Genomic DNA, 26,252 nt, shown 5'->3' with positions numbered 1-26,252 from the left:
ATGCTCTCTGAAATGTTGCCATCTTATTTTACAGACACGGTGAGAAGACAAGGCTAAAATATACAGCCAAAAATAGTGGAAAATTAGAGTTGGTCAAAAAATCGGGTGTGATTTGCGCAAAAATTTGTCTGTTTTTCATAGAAATTCAAAATTTGATTAAAAAAAAACCTTCATCAAAATTAAGAATTTCAAAAATGTTGACCAGGTTTACATACAAGCACTTAGGGCTGTTTTTAGAACAGGGTTATAATATTATCATTAATAATTATTATTATTTGTACTGTACCTAGGAGCCTGTCTTGGACCAGGACTCGATTGTGCTAGACCCTGTCCAAACACAGAACAAAAAGACAGCCCCTGCCTCAAAGAACTTGCAATCTGAGTATAATAATAGGAGAACTGGAAATTCTGCAGAAGAAATTCTGCCGTGAGCACACACAGCTGCCAAGCTCTTCCACACGATCTGACTTCCAGAGGCTCAGTTAGGGAGTAATGACAGTACCTAGCTCTTATACACCACTTTTCATCACTAGCTCTCAAAGCACTTTACAAAGCAGGCCACTATCATTCTCCAGATTTTACGGATGGGGAAACTGAGGCACGGGCCGAGGCAGGGACTTGCCCAAAGTCACCTAGCAGGTCAGTGGCAGAGTCAGAAATAGAACCAGGTCTCCCGTGTCCCAGTTCAGTGCACAGCCCACTAGACAGCTGTCTGTCTCTTAGGGGAATTCTCTTGATGCCAAACTGAAATTGCAGTAGTAACGCTTAGGGTCCAGCTGTCAGACCCCTGCCTCTGTTTGTGCACGTGCTACTTTGTATGTGCTGACTGACACCTGGGCACACACTAGCCTCTGCATATGCGGGTGACAGATTCTAACCCATGTCAGCATCTTGCGGGAAGGGCAATGCGCCAGAGCAAAGGGACCTGGTTGGAACCTGGTTCTAGACACGCCCTCCGTCACAGCCTCTGGGCAGGGAGCACTCCTCTTTCCTCTGTTTCTGACAGGTGGTTGTGGAAGACCCCGACCCACCCGTGCAAGACTCTCAGACTGTGGAGATGGATGTGTGCCTGGAGCACGCTGACCTGGGCAGCTCCTCCTTCCTGTCTATCCCAGGGGGGATGGAATCCATCATGGATGGGAGCTCTGTCAGTGGTGTAAGTGAAAGGCCATTCTATGGGCATCTTTTGGGGACCTGTGAAGAAAAGGCCCTGGGAGGTGAGGGGCTACATGTCTGTCTCTGTCTTGCTGCCCTCCCAGGTGAACGCTGTATTTCTAGACACGCGCCACTGCCCCTGGGCTTTGGAAAAGACAACTTCTCTGAAAACTGAACTCCCAGCAAAGGGTGATTGAGCCAGGAGTCAGGACTCTCTGGTTTGCAGATGGGGCAGGTTTGCTCGCTCTCTGGAGGCCAGCACCATTCATCCTGTCTGCTGAGTAGAGCAGAGACTCCTTAACTCTCCCTGCAGAGCCCTCATCCCTGACCCCTCTGCTTTCAGAGGCCACCCTCACTGGTCTAGTGGGGGCAGATCCAGTGTCTCCAGCTCCCAGAGGCAGGTCCTCACAGAGGGGAGAGCTCATCCCACTTCATCCTGAAGGCTTTTCTTAACCCTTTCATTGCTGGACTAGAGTAAAACGGGGTGCAATCTCAGCAGCACCCTCTCTTTCTCTGTTATTGGGAGCTTCTCTTTGGTTGGATGCAAGGATGTGTTCCCTAAACGGCAATGGCCATTTATATAAAGGGCTTCATAGGGGGCTGGAAGCCAAAGGGAAACAGCCATCTTGCTCTAAGGCAGAACGGGTGCCAGGGGACACCCTCCAGGAGTCCTGATGACCATGTGGCTTCTATCGCCCCTCATCCCTTTCTTTTCAGGAGTCGCCTGGAAGTAGGAGGCCAGTGTCCACCCAGGAGAATCTCACCAAAGTGGGCAACACAAGGTACACCAAACGGGGCTGGACAAGGGGATGTGGTCCCCTTAATTGAAAGAGATTTGTGTCCACTCTGAATCAGTTCTTTAGGGGGGAAATGGTTGCAGAGAGGCAGATGCAGGCAGGGGGCTGATGGGGGACCCTCTCCTTTCTTCCAAGATGGGGATGAGAGAACAGCCCTAGTAACGCACCCATGCTGGCAAGAGAGAATCAGGTCTCAGCTGCTGGAGAAAATTAACCCATTGTATTCTGAACCGAAGATTATTGAAAAACCTGCATTCAGGCATTTGTAACTTAGCGCCCCACCAGCTCTGACTACATCCCATTCACGGGAGGACTCCCCAAGTCAGCTTTACAGCAAGGGAGAGCTCAGCCTCTGTGCTTTAACGAATCTGCAGTTGGGCTGGCATCCGGCAGATACAGTAACCCTGGCTGTGCAGGCCCAGAGTGGCCCTGGAATGGCTGGTGCAGCTTAGCAGTCAGGCTCTTGATGAATGTGTGGGAGATGTAGGTTTGAGTCTCCGTTCCAGTGCCTGGCGCCCCATGTTGGGGGAGCTGAGATAGTGACCTAGCAGAGCAGTCGGCCACTTGCATGGGAAGTGTCTTGGCCTGATAGCAGTAATCCAGCCAGCCAGGGTGATAGAGGGGTTGGCCAGAAGGATGGGGCTGCAATGCAGAACATCAAGGAGGGTCGCGGTGGGGAGACTACAAGGCAGATAAGATGCGGAAACTCTTCAGAGCTTTGACAAGTCCTTGGAGATCTCTCTGTGGGCAGAGAGGGTCTATAAACCCTCTCCAGCTGATGTCTGGATTGAGGAATTTGCACAGGCCCATAAGAAACAGGTGACAAATGCAAGCCCCATGCAGCAGAGGGGACACAGGGTCTATGTTTCTAGGCTGGTCTGATGGTTAGTCTGCAGATGGCAAATTCATTACCAACGACCAGCCAGGCAGGAGGGCGGTTCCTGTCCAAACACAGAACTGTCACACTCTGAACGTCCGAGCCAGGAAGGGACCTCCTTTGCACTAGGACCAGAGCTCAGGAACGTGTCGCCCCTTTGGTTCTGCAGGGTCGCGAAACGCTGGCCCTCCTGCGACAGCATCTTCGACGTCCCAGATCTTCTGAACTCGGACCCGCTGGTGAGCCAAAGTCGGATCCTCAAGAGGAAGAAGGCCCTGCTGAAGCTGGGAATCGAGTCCGCATCCAGCTCTGATGATGACCCACTGTCCTTCTCCTTAGGGGACTCTGAGGATAGCAGGAGAGACAGCCGTGGCCACCGTCTCACCCGCTCTGGTACCCCAAACAACTCTCCGCTCTTCTTTCCATCCTTCCCCTCATTCACTCCCTCCTCCCAGCCCCCCTCTTCCATCCTCATTCTCCAGCCCAGGATTCACAGTGTGGTGGTCCGGCTTTAGTGTGATAAATGCATCTGCTGCTACAACAGACAGAATGGCCCTGGCTCCTACTGACGCTGAGGGGAGTTTTGCCATTGAGCTCAGTGAAGCTAGAACTGAGCCCAAGGTGCTCCTGCCTTTCCTCTCCTGCGCTGGCCGCAGAGCTGTCTCACTGAGCGCCATCCTCTCCCTCTCCGTTCAACAGAGGAAGATTTGCTCAACTCCATTGTAGCCGAGACTCAGCGGAGCAGCTCCTTGGACTGCGTCACGTCCGACAGCGGCAGGTTCTCACCCCGAGTCGAGGCGGATCTGGTCTCCGATGTGTAGGTACCCAGGCCAGGCCCTGCTCAGAGCACCCCAAAAAACTAAGGCGGGGGGAGCCCAGGCCACAGAGATTCATAGAGGGTAATGCCAGCAGGGACCATTACGATCATCTAGTCTGACCTTCTCAGAGACTGTTTCTCTCACTGCTGCACTGTTGGGAATGGGACGCCTGTAGACCCTGACCCCGAGGGGTGGTGCTTTTTGTGGCCAATTAGAGCCCTGAATTCTTGTTCTCTTTTCTTTTAGTTTTGGGTCTTTTAATGTCCCGCCCATCTCCAAGGGCTCTGGCACAGCTCAAGGGGCCTCTCCCCAGTCCCAGGCTCAGTGGTTGACGACCATGAACCACCATCTCTCTCCCATTACAGTATGGAAAGTCCCTGCAGCGCCTGGTCCGATGGCATCCCAGAGCAGGGGAGGAGCGGCTGGGGCTTCCTGCGCAAGTCCTTCTCCTACATCTCCGCCCTGACGAGCCCTGGCAGCGCGCTGCTCCCTGATCCGGAGCCTCTGTCGGCCCCGGTGTCATCCTTCTCCACCCGGATCGGTGTGTGAGGCACCTGGGAAAAGGGCGCCACCCAAACTGAACTGGACCATTGGGGGGGGGCGGGGGGGGGGGGAAGGAAGAGACTTCCTGCCTATGAGAATGGTTTTGTATCGGGCGGGGGGGCCATAAGGCTGGGTCACTGCAAGGATCTAACATCTGTTGGCGACTCGCAGGTCATGGTTTGAATGCCTCTTTCTCCCGTTCTTCTCTGACTGCTCCAGGCAGGGATTGCACCTAGCTCCCCCACGGTACCAGCTGGGGAGTGATGGTGCATCCTTGTTTCCTGCCCCACAGCACCAGCTGGGGAGGGAAGCCAAGTCTCTCAGCTGCGGCCCACACGCCTGCCGCTGAGCCGCCACGTGCTTGGCGAGAGGAATAACTCCAAACACAGGTTGAAACGGCGGCATCTCCAGCGAGAGGCAGCAGCCAGGGAGGAGAGGGGAGCCTGGATCCCAGCGCAGAGGAAGGGAAGCTAACTGAAAGCAGCTGGATTGGTTTCTATAGCCCTAGAAATGCCAAACCCTGCCCCTGTGCAAGGGGAGGCAGTGGGGCTGCCCCAGTATTGTGGCCAGGGGAGGGTAATGTTGAGTCTGTGGGGTCTAAGTGATGATGCGGGTTTAAACAGAACAACTCTGGTTGCTTTTCCTGCAGGGGTGTCCCGCAGACCCTTGGAGTGGCTCTTCCCTGGCTGGGCGCTGCCTATGACCTATGCCTTCATCTTCCTGCTTCTAGCAGGCTGCTTCACCGTCACCATCCTCTACGGCTCCTCCTTCCATGACCACACTGCCCTAATGTGGCTCATCTCCTGCATATTCTCCTTCATCACCTCCTTTGTGCTGCTGGAGCCACTGAAGGTAACGGCCCCTACTCCTCTCGGCACTGCAGATAACCCTTCGGCTTTGTCCATCCACAGCCCCTCCCAGCGGAGAGCCACAAAGCATTTTGCAGACATCGGTTAATTCACAGCACCCTTAAGGTGGGATGACACTGCCCCCTCTGTCAGATGGGGAAACTGAGGCAGGGAGCGGGCGAATGACCTGCCCAAGGTCACACAAGTGAGTGAGTGGCCAGTGGGGATGGAACCCCAGAGACGGCAGTGCAGATCCTCCTGCACACGGACTTAGAGGAGGGACTATTTCACACTCGCCCATTGGCTTTGTTTGAATCCCTGCTGGCTACTGACTCGCTTGTGTTACCTGGGGCAAGCCGCTGGTCCTCTCTGTGCCTCAGTTTCCCAACCTGTAAAGTGGGGGCAGTGTTATCCCAGGAGCTACTGCACATCCTGCTGGAATCAGGCCGGGGGCATTCAGTGGAGATTGGGGCCTTTGCCCTCCCGCACTGAGGGTTTATTCAGCACCCCTCCCCCTTCACTCTGGGCATCCACCATTTCCACCCATGGGGCATTGCTCTGTGGGTCAGGGTAAACTGCTGCTCTCTGGGGCCCTAGAAGAGTAACAGCCCTGGCCCTGGGGCTCACACGCTCTCCGTTGTCCTGTCGGGGCAGGTGGTGCTGGAGGCCCTGCGTGCTGCTCTCATCACCAAGCCGGTGGACAGCGAAGGAGAGGGGCTGGTGGAAGAGCCACTGGTAAAGCCAGTGCCCGAGCGCATTGGGAAGGTGCGAGCGCCCTGTGGATACGGGCTTCTCCAGGCCAAGGAAGAGGCGAGGAAAGTGCGGGCGCTGCGAGCGCTGATGAGGGTAATGTGTTCCCCTGGGACTCGCCCCACCTTGCTTGGCTGCTGCTAAGAAGCCTGTGGGGACTCCCATCGCTTAGCTCCTAGAGAGTCCTTGGGATGCCGAGGGGGGATACAGGACATTCACGGAGTGCCGCACTGTGCTCTGAGGAACTGTCCAAGGGGAATTTAACCTAAACCTCCCTTTTCTGCTGTCCTCGTAAAGGCCCCCCCCCCCCTGCAGCCCTCGCATCCCGGCTGGGCTGTGAACCCAGCCTAAGGGCACCAGCTGGCAACCGAACCCAGCCCCTCCTTCTGACCGCAGTGCCAATGTTACAATGCACCCCCATGCTCAGAGCTGAGCTCAGGAGAGCACCAGCTTACTGGCAGGAGAAGGAGGCCGGTGTGGATGTTTGTACACTGCCCAGGTCTAGCACCGAGCAGCCTTGGCTGTGTTTTGCCCCAGAAGCCAAAGGGGCGGGGTGGAGGGTGTGTGATGTATTGAACTGAAAGGTAGAATCACAGCTGTGAGGGCTCGCTGTGGCCACTAGATGTCAGTGTGAGTTTGGATTTGCACCGTTTAGCTGCACCTGAGGATAGCTGGGTCCAGTCCAAATTCTTGGCTGTTTCTCCAAAGCTTGTGATGCTGCAGGGCTCTGGGCCTGATGACCGGGCCGTGAAAAGCTTCTCATTGTTCCAAGATTGTCCATGATGGGGTTTCTAGCATCTTCCTCTGGAGCATCGGGCTCTGGCCCCTCTTGGAGACAGGAGATGAGCGCGACTGACCCTTGGCTTGCCCTTGTATGGCAGTTCCCATCCTGCTCAGTCCCCTTTCTCAGCCCACGATCCAGCTTTCCTGGCTGCGCAGCATTCATTCCTTACCTGAATGCCTCCATTTTCTCCCCCTCCCCAGAGCTGTCTCACCCACATGCTCTTCCTCCTGGTGGTTCTGACTGTCAACTACCAGAGCTGCTTCCACCACCGCAACATCCATCTCCTGCATGCTGCTGTCAGACAGGCCATCACCGCCCCAAATGACCGAGGACTCAACTTCTCCTCTGTGCGCAGGTGAGGACCAGGCGGGGGAAGGGATGGAGCAGCGATTTGTTGTTGTAGCCTGTTAGTCAGCTGTTGATTGATGCCCTGAAGCCCGAGTATGTAGAGGAGTTGTTATACTGAAGACCCCACATACTCATGCTTCAGGGCATCAATCACCAGATGACTAATAGGCATCAGGAAGAAAATTTCCCCATGTGCCGGTTATGACATAACTGCCTTCTGCAGTGCTGCTGGTCACTGGAGATGGGCTCATGGGCTAGCTAGACCACGGTTCTGATCTAAGGCAGTGTCTCTGTCCCTGGAGTGCGATCACCTGGAATCCGTGGAGTTTTGGGGTACCAGGCTCGAAACTTGGTGGTGCAATTTAAATATGAAACTTTTTTGACATGAGTTACCATGAAACTAACAGTGACCCCTAAAGCAGCATCCCCTGTATGTTTATACTGCTATTCAGTGTAATTCCTTTTACACCACCCACATATTGTTCGTTTTCTCTGTGCTGCAGGTTTTGAATGGCTGGTGCAGAACTTGTAAACTCTTTGGGGGCAAGGCCTGTTGTTTACAGTATATTTGTACAGCACCTAACACAACAGGGCCTCCAGGCACTATGTAATATACAAATAATTACACTGTCGAAGTAGCCAGGGGGAAGCTGGAGGTTCTGACAGCTGGGAGGGGACAGTTGGGGCTGGATAGGGGTCAGCTGGTGAGGGGTAGGAGGCAGTTTGGGATTGTGGGATAATCTCATTCGAGCTGGATGTTTTTGTTCTGAGTTTGCACAGCGCCTAGCACCATGGGGCCCTGGTCCACGAGTAGGGCTGCTAGCTGCTGCCACAATACAAACACTAAATAATAATAATGATCAGCGGTGAAATGGTTAACAGTGTTGCTATTTAAATTGCCCCCTTTAGGTTTCAGAGTTAACCCACTGAAACAAAGGGGGCGGTTCACCCCTTTCAGAGCAAGTGTGTCAGGCTCTCTGCAGACTCAGGGAAGACGGCGCTAAGTTGGCTTGTGCTCAGTTCCTATTTTCACGGTTATCTTCACAACCTTCAGGGCTACAGACATACTGACTTAAATAAGGAAAGCCGAGAGTCCACAACAGGACCCCACTCTGCAGGGCATGTTTTGCAGGGGTGGGATGTCAGGGTACACAGGGCACCGGCCAGTTATACTGCACTGGGGTGAAATGCACCTGTTCCCCTGACCTCTTTGTTTTGCAGTTACTCCGACACATGGGAGTGGATAGACTCTGTGTTACTGAGCTACCTCTACAACAATCCCCGACTGACCCTGGTCGGGGTGCCTCGTCTCCGGCAGGAGAGCTCTGCTGGGAACGTACCTCTGGATCTGGGTGAGGGCTGGTAAAATCATCTCTACTGCTGGCTGGGAGAAGGGTAGCTGAGTGGGGAGGACTGTGGGGCCCAAAATGGCACCACCCAGAGATTGTCAACTGCTCCATTTTAGCTAGCCAGGAGTATAGACCTGACAGGAAGCATCATCCCCGATTTGACCGGTAGGGAAACTGAGGCATGGAGGATTGTGACATGCTCACGGTCATGCAGTGTTACCAATAAAATCCGAGGGTTCAGATTCCCGCTTCACTGCTCCAACCACTAGAGAAAGTTTAGGGGATACTGATGTTTCTCTCTACAGTCCCCAGGGTTGAAGCCTAACTGTGTATAAAACTGGGTCGGGGGAGTCACAGCCCAGCAGCCACTTCCCCAAACACTGAGCATTGGTAAAGAAGGGAAGGGGCTGTGATCAGGGGATCCAGGCTAAAAACCGGCACCTGAAGAGTGGCACACAGAGGAATGGGAAGGCAGGAAAGCCCACAGGTCCAGACGTGGGGCACAGCGGAGGCAAAGTCACCAGGGAGATGGGGACTAAGGGTCATCCCAGTGGCTATGAGATAGCACTGGACACATCCAGGCATTGAATCTCAGTGCAGGGCTGGAGTTTCCTGGGCCAATGGAGGCTGAGCGTGCTGCGAAGGGAGCACATGCTGCTCCTGCAGAAGGAGGGTGGGGGACATGATGGAGAGCCCTGCTCTGAATCCTGCAGTCCTGCCTCCCATTGACCTTCCTGGGAGTTTGGTCTGAGTAAGGAATGCAGGCTCAGGCCCCCCTTTTGATGCTTTAGAGCAAGCCCTGCTGGCCAATGAGGGAGGGCGAAGATGAGGGAACACCCTGCTGAACCCTAAACAGACAAGGAATCGGGACTGGGAGGGGGTAGAGCTGAGAACCAGAAAGGAAACAATGGAGGTCGAGGGCACAGGCCAGGTGCAGAGGGGAGACACTGGGATAACCTACATCTGGAGAGCAAAATAAGGAGTGTTGTTTCTAACTGGGCATCTAAACTTGTTCATGTGCAACTCAAAATCTCGTCCTCCCGCTCTGCTTTTCTGCACCCTCAGTGCTCCCCCAACCTGGGCTTGGGTCTCTCTTGACACATCACGTCACTAACAGAACCTGTCCCCTCTGCCACTTGTCAGCGCCCAGACCAGAGGTTTCCAGGAGTGGCCAAGTGGACAGAGATGCGTGCTCTGACCCCAGCCTCCAGAATTCATCCCATGACTCTAGCGGGTAAGAACGCTGGCACAGGGTGGAGTGGGCACTAATTGGCAGCTCAGAGCAGTTATGCAACCAAGACGCTTGGCTGTGGATTTCTGCTTCTGGGTACCTGATTTTCCCCATCCCATGGGTCAGCTCAGGAGTCCCCAGCTAGTAGCCCCAGGTTGCTTCACACTGAACCACCAGGAAGGTTCCACTTTTTTGCTTTCACAAGAAACTCTTCCAGAGGAGTGTCATAATCCTGGAGTGACTTCATGAGGACGTGATTTACCCCAGTTCTTGTCCTCTTTCCCCTCTCTCCACCCTGGGCTGTGGCATCTCCAGTTTCCCTGAGTGTTAGCTGACATTTCTGTTCACTGAATCATAGTTGTTCGTGGAATCACAGAAACGTAGGACTCGAAGGGACCGCGACAGGTCATCTAGTCCAGTCTCCTGCACTGAGGAGAATATTCAGAAGGATCCCAAAGCATTTCACAAACTATGGACCTGATCCTGCAAGCAGCTGGGTCTCTGTAGCTTCCATTAACTTCAGTGAGTGGTGAGGCTGCTCGGTACCATTCAGGAGGCGCTCAGCACCTTGCAGAAGCAGACACGAGGATGGATAGATAGATCTATAAAAAGAACAGGAGTACTTGTGGCACCTTAGAGACTAACAAATTTATTAGAGCATAAGCTTTCGTGGGCTACACCCCACTTCTTCGGATGCAACATATGTTCCACTCTATATGCATCCGAAGAAGTGGGCAGTAGCCCACGAAAGCTTATGCTCTAATAAATTTGTTAGTCTCTAAGGTGCCACAAGTACTCCTGTTCTTTTTGCGGATACAGACTAACACGGCTGCTACTCTGAAAGATATATCTATATCACACATGGGAGACACTGGAACACAGCAACTGTGTCACAGCCCACAGCAACTACTACGCAATAGCACAACAGAGGAAGTGAAGGCGAAGACCATAGCCAGCTGGAAATCCAGAGCAAATCCAGGGAGGCAGAATGTGTGCCTCCCCAGTTGGAATTTGGCCAGGACGTAAGGATTAAAGATCTCTTCTCTCACTGAACAGGCCATGCAGTCTTTAATGACAAGTGGCCATGAATTTCAATTCATGCATCACCCAAAGGTCTCCTAGGTCCATGCAGAAGCACTAGGTCACTACAGACTCAGATAACAGGGTCACGTCCTGAATCTCTAGCTCTCCTGTCTGCAACACCCTGGGTTTTCGCTCGGGGTATCCCATCTAAATGGGGGCTGGCCTGTCTCTGTTCTCGCTTGGGATCTGACCAGATCACAGCCCAAGTTAGGGCTCCCAATCCAGCCTCTCGCCCACTCTGTGTTTCACAACTACATTTTCTGGTCTCCCCATCCCCGTTTCTTGGGGCAGGTTTTGGATCTGGGGGCACATTGGAGTTTACCACACTAACACTGGCTGCTGGAGGGAGCTTGGAAATAGCTCTGCCGAAGCCCGAAGGACACTGGCTGACCTGCGAGCCAGCAACTGGATCAACAAAAGGCAAGTCACTCGGGGCCTTACCTTTTTCCTTGACAACGGGGCTGGGAAGTGGAAATTGAAATGAATGCACTGTTGGCTTTGAGTGCTTACCTGTGGGAGGGAGGGTTATTGCATGGCTACTTCTCTCCTGCAGTAGCTCTGTCTGTCTATCCGTCTGAGTGGGACATGACCATCCTGAGAATGCAAGGTGATGTCAGTTGTTCTCTCCCGTTGTGCGGTGGCCATTGTTGTTCCACTTCCCCCGTTCCCTTTCTCTGAAGTGGAGCAGAGCGACACCAGATGACTCAGAGAAAGGGAGAGATCCCCCAGGCCATAGAACTGCACAGTGCAATGGCCAAAACTGCTGAGCCACCGACTGGCATGGGCCGGAGAGCAGGCTGGTTGTCAACTTAACCAAAACCAATCAGGGGTTGGGGGCACATTGCCAGTGGTGGCTACTTAGAATAAGGGAGCAAACCCCTGGGGACGGAGCACCTCCGGATGGGAAAATCAGGGTTTGTGAAGACAAAATGCACTCTTATTTCCACTGCATCTGGGTCTCCTTGGGATCCAATAACTCTGCGGCTGGTTCACATGCTAGATATACACCATTGGCTGGGGTCAGTAGGTTTCACGGCATCATTTTGGGGGTCCCTGACTCTGAGTCTGGCTGCCAGGGGGCCCAAAGGCAGCATGGCCAAGACCCTGATTTGGGGGTAGGCACTGAGGTCTTCTGCACCGTAAGGCTGAGATCACCCACAGACATGGTTCAGTTCAACCTTGCTTATCCAAATGGCATGAGAGAGGCTGAATAAATGCCGATAATGGCGGCAATGGGAATTTCTGGTGTAATTTATAGATGGCAGGTGACTTGCCCCTGCTATGGATACTGATGTAGCATTGTATGTCTGTGCACAGCCTAGGGAATCTGATGGCTAGTGACCTGCTAGGGACATCCCAACTTCATCCCTGAAAGTGGAAAGTCGAAACAGAGTTTCCCAGCAGTCCGATTGAAATGTCCCCATGAGAAGGGCCAAGAATTAGGCCCAATTACCCAGCATTCCAGAGCCCTGGAAAATATTTCTTCTCAGCCTGCTGTTCTCGGCTCTCTCCCTGCACGACAGGACCAGAGCCGTGTTTCTGGAGTTTACCCAATACAACGTTGATGTCAACCTGTACGTGGCTGTAATGCTCTTGCTCGAGCTCCCATCAGTCAGACCGGCTGTTCCTTCCATCGTCATCCTCCCCTGCCAAATGCTGCGCTTGGGCACGGGGCTGGACCTTCCACTTGCCCTAGTGGTACGTATCTTGCGTTGAGAGATGCATCCAAGGCTCGGGGCTGGCTCCCAGCAGAATGCAGCCAATGTTTAACCCACCCCAGTGGGCGCTCTTTCTCCAGAGATTGTGCCACAAACACAGTCTCAGCAGGAGGAGTTTGCAATCTTAGCTCCGCAGTGGTAGCTAATTATAGTCCAAATAAATGCTTGCCTGACTGCATGTGGGTCTGTAGCGGTTACAGTCTCTGATTAGATGAATCCCAGGAGTGCATTTCCAATGGATACTCCAGGGGGATCTATCCAAGGCTCTGCTTCCTAGTGACAGGGTGGTGTAGCCTGGCTCTCTGGTCCCTTGTGATGTGGCACACAACAGGGTAATTCCTGTGTGGAGTAGCTACTCTGTATCCCTTGGGATGATGCTAGTTATCTGCTCTGTTTATTTAGGCTTCAGAAGTAGCACCATAGCTACCATGTCCCTGCTATATCCACCTTTGTTCTTGCTACCTAACCCAATGCACAGCAGGAAGGCAGATTCTTTTCTCGCCTGCTCTGGCTTCTTTCAGATCTCCCTGCTCGTCTTCAGCGTGGCCTTTCTCCTGCCAGAGCTGTCGCTCCTGTCTCGGGAAGGGGCCTCCTGTTTGGGTCAGAGCCGCTGTTGGCTCCAGCTGCTCCTGGCGCTGCTCTCCATTGCCGTCGGCGCCTTGCACTTTGCGCACATCTGGCTGGCAGATGTGCAGCTCGAGCATTACTGGGGACACCGCCAGGCCTTCACCAGCTTTTATGAAGTGGCACTGCTGGCTCGGATGGAAATCTGTCTCTCAGCCCTGCTGCTGACCATCACCACGCTGAAGGTGAGTGAGCGCACAGAGTTATGTGATTTCCCAAGGTCACGTGTCACATCAGTTGCAGAGCTGAGGATGGAACTTAGGAGTCCTGACTTCCACTCCCCTCCCTCCCCACAGCTCTAACACCTCCCCATTCCCAATGTTCCAAAGTTGCTGATTAACAGCCTGGCCCATCTCCCACTGAAATCTCAATCGGAGCCTTTCCACTGGCTTTCTGTTCCGTCTGATCCCTAGTTCACATGTTGTGGGAAACATTTTATGTACTCAACACCCATTGCTTCAAAGCCACCTGGGTGTTGTGCATAGGAATAAATCCAGGCCGATCCTGATCTCCGTTACATCGGTGTATCCCTTCAATAATTTTATCATTGCCAGGCTGCATGGTCTAAACACATTCCAGATTCTCATCTGCCATCACCAGCATGAGAGGGCACCTGGAAATGGGCTGGATTTGGAAAGAGATGAAAAACATAAGAACAGCTATACTGGGTCAGACCAATGGTCCATCTAGCCCAGTATTCTTTCTCTGACAGTGGCAGTGCCAGATACTTCAGAGGGAATGAGCAGAACAGGGCAATTTTGAATGATCCATCCCCTGTCATCCAGTCCCAGCTTCTATCACTTGGAGGTTTAAGGAACCCCACAGTATGGGGTTGTGTCTCTGACCATCTTGGCTAATAACCATTGATGGACCTATCCTGTGTGAACTTAACTAATTCTTCTTTGAACTCCGTTATATTTTTGGCCTTCCCAACATCTCCTGGCAATGAGTTCCACAGGTTGTGTGAAGAAGTACTTGCTTTTGTTTTAAACCTGCTGCCTATTAATTTCATTGAGTGACCCCTGGTTCTTGTTATGTGAAGAGGTGTGTGATCGGACACGTGGTGCCTTCAGTAATCACAACCCTTGCTGCCAGCTGTCCCTAACTCCCTTGGGTAACAGTCCCCACCGCTCACCCCAATGGAGAGTTACGTGGGAGCAGATCACAGGGTGAAATTGAAGTCAAACTGGTTTCTCTCTCATAAATAAATCAGGTGAGTCTGTCTCCCAGTCTCTGGCCAGACATCAATTGCTGATCTTCACCACCACATGGAAGTAGGACATCCTTCTTCATCCAGCAGCCCTTGTGCATGATGGCAAGTGGTGTGAGACGATGTCAGGCCTGAGCTGCTAACAGCGTGGATGATGTATACCTTCTCATTAGCATGCGCATATTCAATTATGCCACAATGACCTTATAATTGTCATTGGGGCTGCTGCTGAGATGTAATATCATCTTTGTTCCTTTCTCCCGCTTCCTAATGAATTGGCCAAGTGGCCCAGCTGCTGTCTTCCAGGCTTGCTGTATTTATGGTTCACTGTCGACCGTTACTTGCTTAATCCATAGACAATAAGAGTGAGCAAACAAACAGATAAAGGCTGGAGAGTCAGTGAAGAGAAAGGGACCCCCGGAGCAGCCTCCTGGAGAGCTGAGAGGATGGGGATCTCTGACACAGGAGATCACATCAGAGACCTGGCCATTCCCAAGACACTGCTTTAATGGACTGTGCGTGCCAGATGAGTGCATACAGGGGGTCCTCAGTATACGTCAGGGTTGCGTTCTTGAAAAGGGCGACAGATACTGAAACAACGGATACTGGGGAATTTTTCCCCATAAGAAATATGGCCTGCTCTGCCTCTTCCTGCCCCACCCCCCTCCACCTCTGCCCCACCTCTTCCTGCCCAGTTCCACCCCTCTTCCGAGCACGTCCAATCCCTGCTCCTCCCTTTCCCTCCCAGCGCCTCCTGAATGCCAGGAGAAGCACCCAAAGAAAAGCCATGGAAAAGGAGAAGCGACCGATATGCGGATCGGGACCGACGTCAATTGGAACATGTTCCCCTATTGATGAATGACGGACACGCGAAATGATGGATAAGGGGGAGATGTATACCGGGGACCCTCTGTACCAGCTAGCTTGTGTGTGCCTGGATAATTCATTCAGGGAGCAATGCACTAGCACATAAGGCCCCCAACTACGGTACCACGGTCCTCTGACCTGGTTGCAACATGGTTAAAATGTAGCATAGATGGGACCTAACCCCATGACCAGGTTAGAACTCTCAACAGATGCTAGCTTTTGATTGGTTACAGGGACATGGAAGATTCTGCCCAGCCTGCAGCTCTTAACAGCCACATTGCAACTGGGCCCCTGACTCAGTCATGGCCATAATGAAGGCTGGGCCTTTGAGAAAGACGATGCCCTTGCTCCGCCCGGCGTCCTTCACCGAGTACCTGATGTGGCCACCTGGACACGCAGACACCTCTTGTGGGACGGAGCAGAGTAAATGTACTCAGGGCGGTTTGAAATGTCACTTTTCTGATAACACCTAACCAGGCTTCCTGCTCACCCATGGACCTTCTCCCCCTAGATTGTACGGCAGCTGCGCTTTGTCCGGAGATGGTCTGCGTTTGGGAAGACGTTCCAGCATGCACTGGGAGAGCTAATGGCTGCCACGCTCCTCTTCCTCCTGCTGCTCCTTGTCTATGCGCAATGTGGATATCTGGTAGGTTATGCAGAGGCTGGCTCTCAGTAGTGGGAGTGCGTGTGGAGAGTAGGATGGTCATGACTCTTACCTGTACAGGGCACTATGCAGTGAATTCCTGTATTTATCCATAGGCTTGATACAAGACGATGCAATGCGTTTGTCTCCCTGCTACTCTGCAGCTGGGCATCAGCTCTGTCAGAGGAGGACCATCCTTCCCCAGAGCTCCTCAGTCAGTCTCTCCACTGGTCCCCAAGAGGGACCCACTCACTGCTGAGATCAGATTCTAGTGCTCATTTGCGTTCACACCTTCTGTTTTGCACTGCTCCAGAAGTGAACTGGAAAGCTCTCTGGGAGCGACCCACCCCACAAGGGGGCTTGTGCAATGGCTAAGGATGATGTAGACAGGAAAGGGTAAAGACACCTTTCCTAGCGATAACCCCTACGCTGTCTCTCTCATTCCCAGGCCTTCTCTGCTACAGTAGAGGAGTTCAGAACATTCCGATGTGCCTTCTATGCGCTGCTTTCGGCCCTCCACGGGAAAGTGGCTTTCCTGTCTGTGATCCAGGAATTCCCCACCCTCGGCACTGCCTACGTCCTCAGCTTCACGGTCAGCTTGCTCTGCGTTGGCAGCCGTTTCCTTTGTGCTGTCATCCTTCACGGCTACCGCACTGTCCAAGCCGAAATGTACCGCCCCGCCATTGAACCGCAGGACTACGAGATGATCGAGTTCTTCGTGAAGAGGTTCAAGCTGTGGATGGGGTTCAGCAAAACTAAAGAGGTAAGAAAGGAGGAAACCTGGGTGTAGAGCAGCCAGCAATCCAGAGTCTAGTGCTGCAGCGTCAGAGCAAGGTGAACTGAATCCAGTGCTTAATTTTGTGCCCGGCGCCTCTGGGCCTGGCCTGGCAGTTCGGAGCCCCGGCGCCTCTGGGCCTGGCCTGGCAGTTTGGAGCCCAGGCACCTCTGGGTTTGCTACACCAGTTATGAATGCAAAAAAATTGCTTGAGCCCTCTTTCATTACACATTAAGCACTGGTTGAATGCAAAGGCCCGGTTCAGTCGAGTGCTCTCACACTATTCTACTCATGAGCCCGTACCCTGACACAGAGGGGCCACCCTCAACTCTTAGGCTGGGGGAGAGTCTGATCTTACAGCAGGGTACATCTGGATTAACACCTTCCATGGGGTCCCTCGGCTTTACACCAGTGTTACTGAGATTGTACTCCAGTCCCCTATCCTTCCCAAACCTCTATCCTGCCCTGGAGTGACCAGCCTTTTAGGGACAGAAGGGAATGTAGCTTCCATGTAAGAGGGCTCACTTTCCCCCCTTCCTCTCCTTCTGGACAATAAGGCTCAGCTTTTACCCAGCTGCTATCCCTGTCTGCCTACTGGCTGCAATGGGATTGAATGGGTGTGATTTGATCCTAGCAGGTCAAGACTTGGAAGAAGCAGAGAGTGGGACATATAACACAAAGCGATCTTGGATTGCTCTTCTCTTTGGAGAAGGGAAGGATGGCCTTGTGGCTAAGGGAGATCTGGGTTCATTTCTCTGCGCTGGCTTCTTGCCTGGCCTTGGGAAAATCACTTGCCTTAGCTTCCCCATCCGTAGAAGAGGATAATGCTTCATAGTGTTGCAAGAATAAATTCTGTAGGTGCTACGAGGGGCTTGGATGTTACAGTAATGAGTCCCATGGGAAAGCCAGTCCCACTTTATAAGAAGGCTCCATTCATAAATGGTTAATGGAAGTTATAAGCATGTTAGAGAGATAAGTAGTATGTTTACAGGGTTGTAGCCATGTTGGTTCCACGATATTAGAGAGACAAGGTGGGTGAGGTCGCATCTTAGGTTGGTGAAAGAGACAAGGGGACCTGAAGAAGAGCTCTGTGCAGCTCAAAAGCTTGTCTCTCTCACCAGCAGAAGTTGGTCAATACGATATTACCTCCCCCACCTTGTCTCTAGTATGAGGAACAGATGGCTGTAAGCAACCTGTTGGACTCTAATGATTTAAACCAAATTTTAAACCATCCATTAACCCCTCCTAAACCATTATAAATAGAACCTTAATATAAAGTGTGATGGAAAAGCCTATAACTAACACTGCAGGAAAGAGTGCACTGTTGTGGCTCATGGGCCCTCTTACCCCCACCGAAGGTAGCAACACTGGACTCTGGGATTCTCAGGGGATTTCCTCTTTTTTCCTTGTCACTCAGTTCCGCCACAAAGTAAAGTTTGAAGGGATGGACTCCCTGATTTCACGCTCCTCTGGGAACTCCAAACGCTCCCACCTCCTGTCTGCTGGCACCATCTTCCGCTGTGCCAGCTCCACCATCTCCTCCAACTCCGAGGAGCTGGCCCTTTCGGAGAGCCCTGTCCCGGAGCCGTACAATGTACAGTTTTACTTGGACCGTCTACCCTCTGCTGTCAATAATCTTCTGGACCAGTTTGACCGGGTCATTAGAGTCATGGAGGATGTATGCCAGCTGGAGAGGGGTCTGGAACAGGCTCAGAAAAGAATTAATGACAACAAGAAGGGACAGAAGAGCCTGCAGGGGGAGAAGATGACACCAGCTAAGCAGCTAGAGCTACCGAGGACTTACAGCACCTTCTCAGAGTCTGCCCTGGTCAGACTGAGGACCCACAGGGCCAAGGTCTCCAACTGCAATGCCACTGATGGGCACAAGCTGGTCCAGCAGCCTCCAGCAGATGGGATACCTCACCCAGTGGCCGGGTGCACATCCTGGCTGGTTGGCCCTCCAATATCAACTGATCTCTGCCAAAGGCTTACCCAGGCACCAGGCATTTCGTGCAAGTGGAGACCAAAGAGTGAGGAGGGGCAGGGCTGTCTGTGCCATGAAATTCCTCAGAGGCAGATCCCTCTAAAGAGAAGAGCGTGGCAAGCAGAAGGTGCTGGGAACATGTAATGAGACAAAGATAGAAATCAGGTCATTGAGGGCATGTCAGACTCCTGTCCCAGCCCCGGAAATGGAGTCTTCTCCATTTCCAAAGAGTGTTTCACTCACAGCATCTACCCTGCTGGGCAAAGGCTGTTCTTGTGAAGGACAAATTTTTGCATTAGCTCAGGCCTTCACCCCGCTCCAGCACAGTGCGCCAGAATGCCATTGTTCCCAACTCCTCCGGGAGTTCGGCAGTGGGCGTGTGATGCCAGTTGCTGGGGCAGAACTGAATCCCGGCAAAATCATTACGTGGCGGTGCTCCCATCAGAAGGGAACAATAATGGGCAGTTTCATAAGCGCCGCGAGAGAAATGATGGCTGATAATACAGTAGCACGTCCATCCCTTTCACAGTATTAGTGCTGACGGCCTCCCCTTCACAGAAATGGGCTAAGCGAAAGGCAGCTGGAGAAACCACCCCTGAAGCTCTCCCCATATTGCTGCTGAGATTCCCCCAGACTCAGACTTGTTAGTTGCTTCCATCCGAGCCCTCTGGAACACTCTCCTGAACGGGCTGAAACAAAGGCAGGTGCAGGAGCTACCCTTGAATAATTCCATCCTGGGGCTAAACTCCGGGATGATTTTTTTATGGTATTAAAGTATGTGTGGAAAATGAGTTTATTTGAATTAATCACTCACACCAGCTGTAGTACACACACATTATAGACACATAAACATGCAGTGTATTTAACTAAATTAAAAGATTTATTATAAAGGCAGGAGTGGTTGAATGCATTGGTCTGTCCATACAGCTGTTTTTATGTCAGCTACTTGCACGTGGCTGTCGCACTTCCTGTATTTATTGCCAAGTGCCCATTCATTCTCTTTGTGAACGGTGTCCTGTGCGCGCCCCGCTCTGTTCCTCCTGTGACACTAAAGCATGGCCATTGGAGTGGTTGTGCCGTGGCTGCTGTTCCCGTTTTTTCCAGGGTTGCTTTCTGAGGCCTTCCCTATCCTCGCTCAACGCCTTTATCTAGGAATCAGAATTTCCTACCCCGAACGACCCACTGCCCCAGCTAACTTTCTTGGTGTGACACATCATAGCAGTGTTAATACAAAGAACCCTGATCCCTAATCCTTCATTGATTTATAGGCCTTGCGGTTTGGGTCCCCTCACTTAGAGGCAGTGTGTTTAGGGATGGCTGTTGTGTACCTCTTCGAGGAAGCCCAGCAGGAAGCTGAAATGGAAGATCTCCAACCGTCTGAGTTCCCTGTTGACTGTAAACTGCATCTGTCCCTCATCCCCAGTTACATTTCTGCAGCTCTGTTTCCAGTGGGGTGAAAGCACTTGTTTGGGCAGGAGAGGATGTCATCAGAGTTTATCTCTTTGCTCATAACTCTGACTTGGATATGATTTTGTGAAGCGTTGCAGGGCTCCAGGAGTCAGCAGGGGAAATTCATGATTCACATCACTTCCTTCAGTCAGGGAAAGGGGCTGGGCCTCATTAGCGCTTCCAGACAGGGTGAGTTACGGCTAAGGGAACCCAGCAACCGGCAGCCACACAGATCCATTAGTCTTTTGTGTTCTCAGCCCCTCAGTCCAGCAAGAAGTGAGGACTGAACTACTCAAACACAGGGCAGCAGGTATCTGACACCTGTGAGCAGGAGGAAAGAATTTCCAGTGACACACACACCAAACCGCAGGTCATTCTCTCCCTCCCTGTCTGGCACCATTTCAGGCCCAGCACAAGGAACAGTTGTAAGGTAGAAGGCTGGGTGCAGGGGTAGGTTGTTTATATGCACCCCCATATGGGTCTTTGGGAACAGCAGATTGCCCCGGTTTTGTCCACTATGGAGCCGGTTTCATTTTACTAATTCCCTGACACCGAGAACGTGTGGGGGGAGGGGATGAAATGGCTCCATTTATACAGACAAGGGTTACTTATTTCCATTAGAATGTCATGTTTGACTTCAACTAGCTTCCAGACCCCGACTACAGGCTTTAGTCCACTTCACTATCACAGAGGAACGACAAAATTAGCACCATTCGAAGTCTTTCCCTCCATGCAATGTAATAAAAGTAGGGGTTTTCCCCCACTACGTTTCTACAACAATGTCCAGCGGCCCCAGGCCTCTTCTCAGAAAGTCAAATAATGGAGGAGGGTTGCTACCAACACTTACCCTCAAGGACACCACCTCAAAGTATGAGGCACTTTTTTTCCCCATCCATCTTATCAGAGCACAGTAAGCAGAGGTTCCCGGCTCAGCCCTGAGCTGCCTTTGAGAATGGGACTATTTTTCTAAGACTGCTTGTCCCACTTTGAAAAGCAGTTTTATACAAAGGGTGAAACCCATTATCACTACTGCTGGGGCAAGGAGGGGCGGTCAGAACCCATCCTTTCCATTTCATAAAAAGCTAAGGCTTCAAAATTTGTTTTTGTTCTAATGCAGAAGAGAACTGAGACCTTTCAAAAAAAAGCATGAAAACACACCACCCCCTACCCCTCCACAGCGATTAGAGCATTTGCCTGGGATGTGGGAGACCCAAGTTTGAGGCCCTGCTCTTATTGATTCGTTCTAGAGGGGTGTCTGTTCTTGACCAGAAATTCCATCCTGGATCTGACACACCTTGCCAACTCCAGTTTTATCAAAAGTGGATGTTTCCACAAAAAGTTCTGGTTTCAACAAACTGGCATTTTTAAATGAAAAACCATTTTGTTGAAAAATTCCCAACTCCAGAGGCGACTACTGCGGTATCAGAATGCATGTTTTTATTCACCTGAGCACAAATCCTGGTTTTGAGACTTTAGAGATGTCAACGCCACTATGCAGCAGTCAGTTCCACAGGTTTTATTTATTGCATCCTTAAAGGCTGGGTTCCAGGGGGTTAGCCATTCTCTGGTTGACTTGTAACATAGATGGTTTTAAATAAGCATAGAGGCAGATCAGCTGCTTTATTCTTTACATCCTCTGTGCAATTTAATTTCCTCATTCACCTTTTTATGGATACCCCATCACAGCGATGACCTTTTTCAGTACCTGTACCAAGCAGCACTGAGACAGGCATTTCTACCCATCAAAAATCATCATCTGGTGAAGTCTGATGCACAGAAGTAATTTAGTACTCTCATTCCATCCTCTTTGATTTCCCGCTTTTTACATGCTGGCAGTTTAGCACATTAGTTCCTAACCTTTTAGAGATGTAGTAGTTTACCATTGCTGGTTCAAGGGAAGTCAACCAGGTGTTCCTTATGAAGTACCCACAACTCAAATTCACTTCAATGGGAGAGGAGGGCACTCAATCCCTCTCAGATCTTAGTTGTCCCGGCCTCTCCTACTAAGCTGTGCTCACACTAACCAAGAGCTGTGATGAGCTACACAACGGGTTTGAGCATGCACAGATGGATGGCGGGGCAGCTGCCAATGGTGGCACCCCAGGACTAAGCACAGAGGCCAGGAGGGGAAAGCCTGGTGCCTGCAGTACCTGGAATATTAACACCTTGTCTAGCAGATCCACGGACAGCCCCACTGGTTTAAGTCTTATGTATTTTATTATTTTTTTAAATCTTGTAACCACCACTTTACCAGCCAAGGATGGCAACGGAGCTACTTTGCATACCAGATCATGTTGTCACATTGTATGTATCAGTTTGTGTGACAAAGCAGGCCAGAGTCTCTTGTGGCTCAGACTTCATTTGTGACACTAGGAACTCTGCTAAGGATGGTGGGGTTTTAGCTAGAAACCCAATCTACTCTGCTCATCCACAGACTGACAGCATTGCTGGCCAATTCACTAATGTTTATAGGCCCTGGAGGTGTAGAGAGTCCCTTCCTAGAACAGGGTAGAGGGAGCTCTGTGGCTAAAAGGGCCATTCCCAGCCAATGTGTACTTCTATGCTTAACCTGTTAGCATCTGTTCATCCATCCCAGCTTCCAGGCACTATTTCAAAGGAATGCCGCTGTAGATGCTCTGTCGCGATTGCAGTGGAAGATCAGCATTTCACAGGTGGTACACCAGGTATGTGGAGTAATAACAAAGCAGTTTGTTGTTTGATTCACTCTTGGTCCCAAGGTGTTTTCCATACTTGAACTCAGTAATGTTGTCAAACTCTTCCTCCCTGGAGACTTAGCAGGGGTGTGGCCTGCCTGCCTCTGGAAGAGGTGTCAGGTCTCAGAGGCACGGGTCTGTAGGTTCAACACACTATAATTTTTCTCCTCCACGTGGTTAGTTTGCTCCAGGAGCCACTGTCTCTGCTGCTCATTCACATCCAGTTTCAATGTCACCTCCTGGAAGACCCTGTTCACGGCAACCTATATACAAGGTAAGAGAACAACGCAGATCGATCTCAGGCATTAGCTAAATGCAGCTTCAAAAGGGGAGAATTCCATCTCTCCTGAACAGGCTGTACCTCACCTCCTTAAAATGAAGCTTTTTGAACATGCAAATACTAGCTTCATTTTCCTGTCCGACCTTAGCATCAAATTTGGTAATTCCCAGCTTTGTTACTCCTACAGGAGAAGCGAGAAAGAGAGATAAGAACCCCTGGCTGCACACATGTATCTCCATAATGTTGCATTATGTCATAGCTGCAGACTGGCAAGATTCCCATGGTCCTTAAATACATGGGCTGGTATACATCCACCACCCTCTCCACATATGCAGAGCAGACAATGGGAGCATGTGTGCCTGTGTCTCCCCATCACATCACTTCCATCCTCCCACATTTAGCCATCCTTACCATAAAACATCATGATCAGAGTTGTCTCCTTGCCAAACCCTCGGCCACGGCAACTGGGCTCTAAAAGAGACAAGAACAGACGGTGGTGTCCATCTATATAACACAAACCCTGTAATCAGTCATGTGCTGGACTAGCAGAAAGGGGGTTGCAGATGAGGACTGAATTGCACTGGTAGAGCTCTGAATGCAGGAAGCTTGTACGTTATGTACCTGCTTTCCATCTAGCTGTAGCCAATGCTACCTCTGTCAAATGAGGAGAGTCGTCAGAATCCCCCTGAACCTATTTGCATGAAGGTGCTTTCGTACCTAACAGCTATTGCAGGGCAGAGGGTGGCATTAGGGTGATAGTGGCGGCAGCAGCCTGGGGCTGTGCTTAATGTACCTGCAATCATGACTTCAATCTCTCCCACTGTTGGATCCTCCATATCAGTGAGGAACAGGTTCACGTCCCCCACCATGCAGTCCTCCTCGGTACCTGCTTGCCCTGACCACCTCTCAGTGTCCAGTACAATAAACGTGCATTCTGGGGAAAATGAGACAGCAGTAGAACTTACAGGGTATGTTTAAGAATCATTCACAAGTTACTGAAGTATGACAGTAAAGATGGACAATGGGCAGAGAAGCAACATCCTGCACATATTAATAGCCTGTATGACCAGTAATCAGGGCTCCTGGGATAGGGCTCCTTACCACGACTGCCAATACCAGCAGCACCCTGGAAAATCTATGCTGGTTTCAGTTTGCATGGACCCAGGGCTCACACTAGGGTGACCAGATAGCAAGTGTAAAAAATCGGGACTGGGGTGGGGGGGTAATAGGTGCCTATATAAGAAAAAGCCCCCAAAATCGGGACTGTCCCTATAAAATCGGGACATCTGGTCACCCTAGCTCACACAGATACTTTAACTTGATGCAATATATAAAATTAATGTGGATTAGCTTTCCCCACTTCATCGCCTTTTACAGTAAATTCAGGCAAAGAACCTTGAATGTGAACATAAGAGACTGAAGCAACCTGTTGAGTCACCCAGTCTATCCCTCGGCTCCTTTCAGTATGTCTTCCCGTGCTGTCACCACTGACCAAGACAAGGGTTAACTGCGGGTATGTCCCACCCTCAGTGTCTTGTGACTATACATTTGTACTAGATTTTATGGGCAGTCACTCACCCGACCTTTAATAGAGCCTGGCAAACAATCCAGCCAATGAATCCAAACCTTGTCATTATAAATTGTCAGATTCCACGGGGAGAACTCAACCCCGCCCTCACCCGTTTACAAGGATTGAGTTCTCAGATCTCTGCTCTTTACAGAAGTTGACTGGATTGCTGCTGCTCAAGCAATATTAAGAACTTACATTATTCTTGTTGTTAACAGCTGGATAAAGCAAAACTTCAGCAGTCCCTGTGTTCCTCCAATCCCTTGAATAAGTGTGTGCATACACAAGATCCATATGTATTCACTGCCCAAAAACTTCATTAAGGCTGAGATAAGTTTGACTGGTGGTACCTCATATCTTCCAGAATATCAAAGGGACCTATACTTTAACTCTGCATTTAATGGTTTTCAGAGGTTCAGGTGATGACAGAGAGATCTAAAAATGTTGACGTTACATAAGTTTTAAGGGAGGGAGGGTTATATCCTGAGAACTTATTCCTTAAATGACCCCAAATTTGAACAACTAACCCTACTCCCCACCCTCCTGAGAGGCATCCATTTTCAAGACAATCTGATTAAGCACGTGGATTTTAGAGCATTCAGAACAAAACTGGAAATTAAACAGTAAGCTATTCTCACCCTTAACTCTAGGGGGGGCTACTGCCCTGCAATAATGGCTCACACCCCTTACAGTACAGGCTTGCAGAATCACACCTGCCAGAAACTCCTAACAACAGTGAGACGGAAGTGGTCACTACACCTTCCCACTTTTGCAAAACATTCAAATGCCTCACTATCTGCATCCTCCTGCCAGCTGCGCTGCATCTCGTACTCCTGCTCCAGGCTCAGTGGCTCGGATGCGGTCAGTCGCTGTAGCTCCTCCGATTTCATCCACTCATGGTACCTGATGGAGAGTGCCACAAACAGAATGCAGACCTATTTAGAACGTCACCTGTTGTGTTCCACTGAAACCTTTAAGGGTCAAACTGTTCCCCTACCATGAACCTATTCAGGAGACTACAAATGGCCAGGGGCTGCAAGGCTCATTTAACTTCCTGAAACAACACCAGAATCAGTACACAATCTCCTTCACACAGGCACACAAATGAAGGGACTAGTACAGGCGTGCGTGACGCCTCACCTTGAGTCTGCTTTGCACTGAGAGTGCAATCATCCAAGTCTGCAGTTTACAAACTCATGGCTTAACATTTAAATTCTTCAGAGAGTTCAGTTTTCATGAGTTGAAGTTTCCCTGTTCACAAGCGATTGGGAAAAGGTTATAGCGAGCACTGAAACAGCAGCACAGGCGATGGCTGTTTGGTGGCCAACATGAAATGAGCTAGTGGGTCCAGCTCACTTCTAACTGGACAAGTGTCCACATGGATAAACAAACATCACCACTGACACTTGCTGTCCGTCTTTGATGACAGTCTCGGCAGAGGGCTCAAGGACACCGAGCTGCCCTCTCACACCTAGAGGTGGCTGCTACAGAGCAGAACCAAGGAATATGGGCAAGCCAATATAGGCAAAGCCATACTGCTGCTGCTTGTGCTGTGCCACTTACACAGACAATGAGATCATTTCAGTCCCCAGGGCTGGTAAGCCAGAGCCTTCCATGAGTGATAAATTCCCTTAAAAAATAAAGTTGAATTTTAAAAATAGAAACTGTTATAACTATAAAGGGAAGGGTAACAGCTGTCCTGTGTACAGTACTATAAAATCCCTCCTGGCCAGAGACTCCAAAATCCTTTTCCCTGTAAAGGGTTAAGAAGCTCAGGTAACCTGGCTGGCATCTGACCCAAAGGACTAATAAGGGGACAAGATACTTTCAAATCTTGG

At 50.9% G+C, this 26,252-nt stretch overlaps 2 protein-coding genes across 2 annotated transcripts in view; one reads left to right on the top strand and one right to left on the bottom strand.

The window, feature by feature from the left end:
• Positions 1-19,205, top strand: part of LOC117887351 (polycystin-1-like) — a 63,114-nt gene extending 43,909 nt beyond the window's left edge. Inside the window, exons 32-47 of the mRNA XM_034789883.1 lie at positions 1,007-1,156; positions 1,873-1,937; positions 2,999-3,222; positions 3,529-3,646; positions 4,013-4,188; positions 4,840-5,042; positions 5,693-5,884; positions 6,773-6,927; positions 8,142-8,272; positions 9,335-9,503; positions 10,875-11,003; positions 12,107-12,281; positions 12,823-13,110; positions 15,514-15,648; positions 16,094-16,408; positions 17,838-19,205. Coding sequence (XP_034645774.1) covers positions 1,007-1,156; positions 1,873-1,937; positions 2,999-3,222; positions 3,529-3,646; positions 4,013-4,188; positions 4,840-5,042; positions 5,693-5,884; positions 6,773-6,927; positions 8,142-8,272; positions 9,335-9,503; positions 10,875-11,003; positions 12,107-12,281; positions 12,823-13,110; positions 15,514-15,648; positions 16,094-16,408; positions 17,838-18,548 — 3,336 coding nt within the window. The 3' untranslated portion in view covers positions 18,549-19,205. The remainder of the gene's footprint in view (positions 1-1,006; positions 1,157-1,872; positions 1,938-2,998; positions 3,223-3,528; positions 3,647-4,012; positions 4,189-4,839; positions 5,043-5,692; positions 5,885-6,772; positions 6,928-8,141; positions 8,273-9,334; positions 9,504-10,874; positions 11,004-12,106; positions 12,282-12,822; positions 13,111-15,513; positions 15,649-16,093; positions 16,409-17,837) is intronic.
• A 2,843-nt stretch (positions 19,206-22,048) lies between these two features.
• Positions 22,049-25,317, bottom strand: NAT9 (N-acetyltransferase 9 (putative); the record flags this gene model as incomplete). Its single annotated transcript, XM_034789882.1, is given in 5 exon segments — positions 22,049-22,830; positions 22,934-23,028; positions 23,259-23,318; positions 23,641-23,781; positions 25,208-25,317. Coding segments are annotated over 5 exon segments (553 nt in total), but the record flags the coding sequence as incomplete, so codon positions are not given.
• Positions 25,318-26,252: the final 935 nt, after the last annotated feature.

Source organism: Trachemys scripta, chromosome 14, assembly GCF_013100865.1.
Source record: "Trachemys scripta elegans isolate TJP31775 chromosome 14, CAS_Tse_1.0, whole genome shotgun sequence".
NCBI classification, from domain to species: Eukaryota; Metazoa; Chordata; order Testudines; family Emydidae; genus Trachemys; species Trachemys scripta.
This window is presented reverse-complemented; position numbering and strand designations above follow the sequence as displayed.